At 44.9% G+C, this 6,891-nt stretch overlaps 1 protein-coding gene across 3 annotated transcripts in view; it reads right to left on the reverse strand.

Moving 5' to 3' along the window:
• Positions 1-5,444, reverse strand: part of Pik3cg (phosphatidylinositol-4,5-bisphosphate 3-kinase catalytic subunit gamma) — a 34,943-nt gene extending 29,499 nt beyond the window's left edge. The window contains exons 1-2 of one of the 3 annotated variants that reach the window (XM_028768826.1): positions 5,300-5,444; positions 724-2,730 (exon numbers count right to left, since the gene is read on the reverse strand). In XM_028768826.1, the coding sequence (XP_028624659.1) occupies positions 724-2,718 (1,995 nt within the window). In that variant the 5' untranslated portion in view covers positions 2,719-2,730; positions 5,300-5,444. Of the gene's footprint in view, positions 1-723; positions 2,781-5,299 lie in introns of all 3 variants that reach the window. The other 2 variants (XM_028768827.1, XM_028768828.1) reach the window with 2 other exon arrangements.
• Between the last annotated feature and the right edge of the window lie 1,447 nt (positions 5,445-6,891).

Below are 6,891 nucleotides of genomic sequence, written 5' to 3' on the forward strand. Positions count from 1 at the left end.
ATATATGATCATGTTTCAACGTATATCTATACACAACACTCAAGAATTAAAAAAAAACAGTGTTTAGAAGATTCTACCCAGATACAACATGTTGTTCTACAAATTGTAATAAACACAGGCAGAGATTAAAAATATCTCTAGCCTGCATTATCCTGACGCTAGATTCATCCAAGATATTTGAGGCTGAAAAAAGGATAAAGCCTGGAGTTAGTCAGCCCTTTAATTTTAGTCCATTGCTTTTTGAAATATGTGGCCCTGGACATATAACTTAATGTCCTTGTATCTCAATTTCCATATGTATAAAATGCAAATCCAAATTGTAATTCGACCACTGTCATAGTTAATAGTGAAATCAAATGACACAATGCACACACACACACAGAACATGTAAATCACAAGCCTTGGCCCAAAGAAGTTTGCAACTAGTTCAATCTACCATTAAAATAATTAATGGGTACTGTGTAATTTCCACTGCGACAATTCTCCTAAAACGTGAAGGGCAGCACTGGTGTCTTTCAAATGCTTGCTGGCAAACCCCCAAAGACAGTAAAAAAAAAAAAAAAGTCAATGGAGGCATTTACTACTTTTTGACGTGGCTTCATCAGCACTAGGCTGACTGATCATGAAACTGAACTAAGGGTACGGGATGACTACTGAAGGGGGTGCCTGTGTACATGCAAATAAGCTCTCCGAGAGCAGTTCCTGCTAACCACCAGCCCCTACCTGCACCAGCTGGAGAAGGTAATGTAAAACGTCATCGTCCTCCAAACTCTCCAGTTTCTGAACTGCAATGGCTCTTACGTTTTCGTCTGAAAAGTTACAGTCCAGGAGCTGCATGGTTAAGCCAACGTCCAAAGCACTTTGATCCCAGATCTCCCTTCTGGCTAACAGCTGGTATGTTTTGGCAACAATTTCTTGCTGTCCCCATTTCACTGAGCTGAACAGCTTAGGGTATGCCTTTGGATGCTTCAGGCTTTCGTATCGAAAATGCCAGAGCAATTCTTTGTCCTCTGCTGTGAGGGGGTTAAGTGGATCTGTGGCTATGATTGCCTCCAATTGCTTTCGAAGCTGATTGGGCATTTCAGCTCGAACCCTGTCTCCTTCTGGGTCAGGGGTGGGCCGGTGCTTAGGCAAGGCTATGGGGTGACAGTAGTTGTCCAGCAGGATGGAAATGGACATCGAGTTCTCCTTGTCTGGATTGGTTGCGGATGTGAGCTTGTCAGCATTGAAGCTGCCCTGCTCCTCTGCCTTGCCAGATATCTGCCACATGTGGAGAACATAGTCCCCGTGGCGGAGGAGGAAACGGTGGTCTATTAACAGCAAGTTCACGTAATAGAGAAGCTGGGCTTTGCCCTTGGACTCAGAGCTTGGCGACTCTGCAGAACCCTTGCTGGACAGTGATGGGGTTTTGCAGCAGTAGATCTGTAGGTTCAATAGGGCGCCTTTGGGCAAGTCTTTGATTTTGATGCCAAACTCCAGCCACACATTCCAGAGCACCTCTTCTGTGAAGGGCTTAGGGCTGGTTCTCCTTTGGCAAAGGACTTGTTGCCCATGCTGGATGTTTGCTTCCACGAAAACAGTGAGGTCGGTGTTCCGAGGCAGGACAGGGATATCAATGCCTCTGATCTTGACCCTGAACTTTCGATCACAGTCCCACAAAGACACCGTGAACACACTCTCGTGGTCCTTGCCGTGGATGGTCAGCTGTTCGTGGTAGCCGGTGACCCCAGTGCAGTCATCTACCAGCGGCCATTCTTCGTTCCTCACCTCATCTAGGGCTGGGTCTGGAGGTGTGTCGAGCACCAGATGTATTTCATCTCCGTTCTTGAGGCACTGCCTCACCCACTGGAAATTTTTGAGGGGCGTTTCACCCACCAGGTACTCATCACGGCCACAGACCCGCAGGACAAAATCCTGCTCACTTTGACTTTCCGGGATATTCATTAGGGACTTCTTCTTGGCCATCTTGGCGAAGAAGCTCTGGAGGATGGTGCCAGGAGTATCATCTGCGGAGACCTTGATGGTCTGACTGGTGGTACCGCGGTGGATGACGATGAAGACGCAGTTGTTGGCAATCTTTTTTGACAGGTAGTCTGGGAGAGGTTTGGACGTCACCCAAGGGTGCATGGCATAGAGTTTGGCATCCCGGCCAGCCACCTCAGCCATCCGGGGCGTAACCAGACGGCGGCGAGTGAACTCTAGCTCATCATCGTGCACATTGCTGATGTCAGTGACGTCATAGCCAATCAGGGAGGTGAGCTGCTTCTGGAAAGCCAGGGTCTCCTCAGAAGGTACATGTCGCTGTACCACGTGGATCTGGCCGGGGCTCTTGTGCATCATCTTCCAGTAACGCAGGCAGTCTAGGGTCTGCACCACCTGGTACCTGTCGTAGATCTCATACCACTGTCCCTTCTTCTGGTAGAGCAGGAGGAATTGGTCCGGGCCCAATCGGTGGTAGAATTCCGCAGCCACACTGGTCTCCAGTGCGCGTAGCCACACCTGAGCTTTCATCTGCTCCACATTGCCGTGGCCAGCCACATGCAGCAGCGCTGTTTCTGGAGTCTTGCTGATGCGCTGGCTGGTGGGCAGTACGAACTCAATGGGGATGAGCTCCATGGATGACAGGCTGCCTACTGCGCTGCGTGGCTTCATCCTCCGGCGCCGGCGCAGATTGTCCTCTCTTAGAACCACCGGTTGTTCATAGTTCTCCAGCTCCATGCCCTATGTGACCTGGGAGTGGAGACACAGCTTTGTCAAGAGACGCTGTTTTCTGTACATACCTGTACAATGGCAGAGGGAAGGTGTGGTGGGTTGATGTGAGCACAAGGCCTAGAGGTTCCAAGTAAGATAGAGGTGTGCTGTCTTTAACAGCATGGGTCTGGACATGAATCTCTGACAGTCACTTACTGCCTAAGTGATGTGGCCTACTTAATCTCTGAGCTGATTCTTGTATGTCAATTTGATTACTTATACCTAGAGGGTAGAGGCAAAAGTTAAATAAGGCAGTGAACTTTTTTTTTAACATGTCGGCACATTTTCTTTAGTTTTGTGAGTGTGTATGTGTGTGTGTGTGTGCACGCGCGTGCACGATGTTTTAATTAAAAATTTGTAAAGCACTATGGGGCTGAGGGAGAGATGGCTCAGTGGATAGAAGTGCTTGCTGTACAAACATTAGGTCAGAGCTCATATCCTACCATGCATATAAGCATTGTCCCCTGTGTAACCCTAGGGGTAGGTCTCTCTCTCTCTCTCTCTCTCTCTCTCTCTCTCTCTCTCTCTCTCTCTCTCTCTCTGTGTGTGTGTGTATGTGTGTGTGTGTATTGGAAGAGAGATGAGCAGAGATAGGAGAACTCACTGAAGCTTGCTGGCCACCAGTCTAACTCCACATTCAGTGAGAGAACCGGTCTGAAAGGAATGAGGTATCGAGAGTCTCCTCTGTCCTCTGCAGGTGTACTTGTGCACCTGCACACATGCATGCTCACACCACACGCATACACCACCACGCTCACACACATGTACACAAAGCATATGTAAAACACTCATCTAGTACAGTGTCTGACATTTACCGGCTCAAAACAGCAACTGTTTGTAAGTATCCTGAAAAGCACAGATGCATAACACAGTGGAGTGGAGGACAAAGGCCTAGTCCCTAAGGTGCCCTGTGAGGCCCTGAACATCACTTTAGAACAAGCCAATGTATTTCCTTTGTTCAGTCTCACACTTCTCTAACCCAGACACCCAATCTTGCTTCATCTTCTCTATTTTCAAACTGTCTGAACCCAGTCTCCCTAGTCAACTTCCTGTCTTCTTTCTTTTCATTTTTTTTCTTTCTATATAAGAAAGCTAGTGGTTTCATTCATAAAGTTCAAAAGTAGCAAAATTGGTAAAGATTGTAATCAAAGCTGTTTGGAGACACATACCATTTTGATCATGGAATGTGGAACATTCCAGCTATCATTGCTATATTAGGACAGGGGGTGGTGTCACCATACTTGGACTTTCCCAATATGAACATTTAGGTAATTTTAACTGAGCCAGTTGGTTTGGCCTGCCTCTGCTTTAGAGGAGACACAGTAGAAGACATGATTCCTGTCCTCCCATGACCCCTAAACAATGATTCAGTTTCTTTTTGTCCTAATATTTTCATCTGTATAGCAGGAACTTACAAATTTATTCCCATCATATTACACATACATAAGTATTTGCCCTCTGCAAAGCATTTAAGTGTAACTACGAGCCCATCAAATAACGACTGAAATGCTCAGAGTACCAAAACTAAAAAATAATCCATAAAAATGATTTGTTAAAAAATTTGATTTTAATATTTAGCACTGCTACATTGGTACTACATTATATTCTAAACCACATTCAAATATTGAAACAAAATATCTCAGAAAATACCATTTACTCTCTAACTGATGTTAATGAGATCCATAATTAGTTATTTCCCGAAGAACAGTGGAGTGTAAATTATATACCCAAAAGGAGATTTTGATTAAAAGCCATAAAAGACAAGTTTCACTGGATCTCAACTTATGTACAGTTCTTGGGTTAAGCTATTTTAAAAGTTGATTCTCCCTCCTCTTAAAATATAATGAAGCTATACTTAGTAAATAAATGAAACCAACTGTCCCAAACAACTGTTGCTTGGTAGCATGAAGCATCCACTTTGGTCTTTTGGTACATGGTAGAATAACCAACAAAGAAAAGAAGAACCATAAGCTACATTGATACTGACATGAGCTTAAAATAAAACATGTCCAAATTTAAGCTTACAAATATAACTCAGTATCTGCCTCAGTGACAGCAGGAACTCAGACTATAGCATGATACAAGGCACAGAAGAGAAAAGGCTGACCGAATACTCACTGGATTTCCTCATGGCTGGGACTAAGCAGCTTTGTCCTCTTACAAAACAAAACAAAACAAAACAAAACAAAACAAAACAAAAACACAAAAAAAAAAAAAACAAAAAAACAAAAATAAAAAACAAAACCTGTCTGGACAGAATTCCCAAGCATGCACTTGTAAGACTCTGGAGCCTGTCTGTCACAGGCTCTGTGGCCGCCCCCTTCCTCACAAACAAAAACAGAAAGAACTAATGCACCTGCGAGTCCTTGCTGGACGGAACTTTGTGGATATACACAGCCTAAGTTCGGCGAGACAAGGAAACTCAGACGCTTGGGGGTTGGCTCTTGAACCGGCAATGCTTCCAGACAAAAATATTCTAGCTGAGAAGGAAGTGTTAACTGTTCCAAGTCATACCAAGCAAAGAGCAAACAACAGAAAGCAGTAGTACCTGGTACAGCCCTGGAGGTGATGCCGAGGAAGGGTCATTTGTTTACTTTATGAAAACAAAATGAATTCAAACCTACCGGGGGCACCTCTCGACTCTTCCGCTTTTCTGGTGCTCCCTTCATATCCAGATGCAGAGGAAGTGTTGCCGTTACCAGGAAGGAAGTTTTAACCAAGTTGATTATACATGTGATTGCTCATTTTAAAAGTGTCAGAAATGCATTTCCTGCTGAAGCACACAGAGAACAGAGCAGGACAGAGAGAGCGCTGTTTACCTTACTGTTTTTTTTCACTCTTTGAATTAATTTTTCAAAGATTATGAGAGACTCAGACACACCAAAAATACAGCCAAGGCATAAACAAATGAAGCATGTGTGTGGCTAGCTATAAGTAGAGGAAAGGGCTGCACAGCCACAGTGTTGGATAACTTGCTAAGAGCTAAGTGAAACCTATTACCCTCTGAGAATTCGAATAAGCCCTGGTGTGTGTGTGCTATAACTGTGGACTGTTGGGCTCAATCTGGATGTTTGCAAGAGCAAAGCCTGCGAACTCCCTTCCTTAGATTGGTGAGACCTCCTCCCCCACCCCCACTCCCACACCAGACCATTTAGTTTTCAAAATATCACAAACTGAAAGTCCTGCAGCATGTGTGTGCCTGTTGCTGTTATGCTGAGTGTGTGTGCTGGTATATGTCGAGGGTGGGCTTACTGTCAATACTAATTAGTCAGACAAAACAGAAGGAGATTGCTTTCCTAGGGACACTAGGGAGCTAACAACTGTCAGCACCAGGCAGGTAATCATTGAGAGATGGCTTCCAGTTCCCACAGGCTTGGAGAACGTGGAGGAGACATAGATTCTTCTTAAAGCAGCCCTATATTTTCCAAGTAACCTCGATTCCTTCTACAGCCTAAGCATAGCCAACTCTTCCCTTTCTCAGGGGTCTCTATACCAAGGCTTATTCTTCCCCACTAGGCTGTCAAGGACTCCAGCTGGGTCCCAGGAACAGCAAGAAGGATAGAGGGGCCTCACACATTCCTCAGAAGTACAGCGTTTATGAGTTTCCTTGAGCTGCTTGGATATCAAGATAGAGTCTCTGATCTGTTCTACTTCCTCTCACACAGTCCCTATGATGGCTCATACAGATTGTAAACTTGACAGGATCTACGGTCTAAGAGACAAACCTCTGTGCATTTTTATGAGCCTGTCTCTAGATTGGGTTTGGTGAAGTATGGAAAGATCCACTCTAAACATGGGTGGAACCATTCATGAAGTTCTGGATCAGAGAAAGCCATCGAGCACCATGCACTGTTCGTCTGCTTCCTGGTGGCAGACACAATGTTAGCAGCTGCTACATGATCCTGCTGCCATGTCTTTCCTGACACGATACACTGTACCCTCAAACTGGGAGCCAAAATAACCCCCATTCTGTCTTAAATTGCTTCTGTTGGGTGTTTTATCACATTGACAATAAAAACAGTACACATCCTTTGGATCTTAGCTTTTAAAATAGCGGTCTAAGAGTCAATAGCAGCAGGCAAGTCTTAATTCAGAGGCTACCACCTTCCAGATATGTAGAAGGGGTATCTCAGCTTCCCA

This window comes from Grammomys surdaster, unplaced genomic scaffold (assembly GCF_004785775.1).
Source record: "Grammomys surdaster isolate TR1022 unplaced genomic scaffold, NIH_TR_1.0 188, whole genome shotgun sequence".
Taxonomy (NCBI): Eukaryota; Metazoa; Chordata; class Mammalia; order Rodentia; family Muridae; genus Grammomys; species Grammomys surdaster.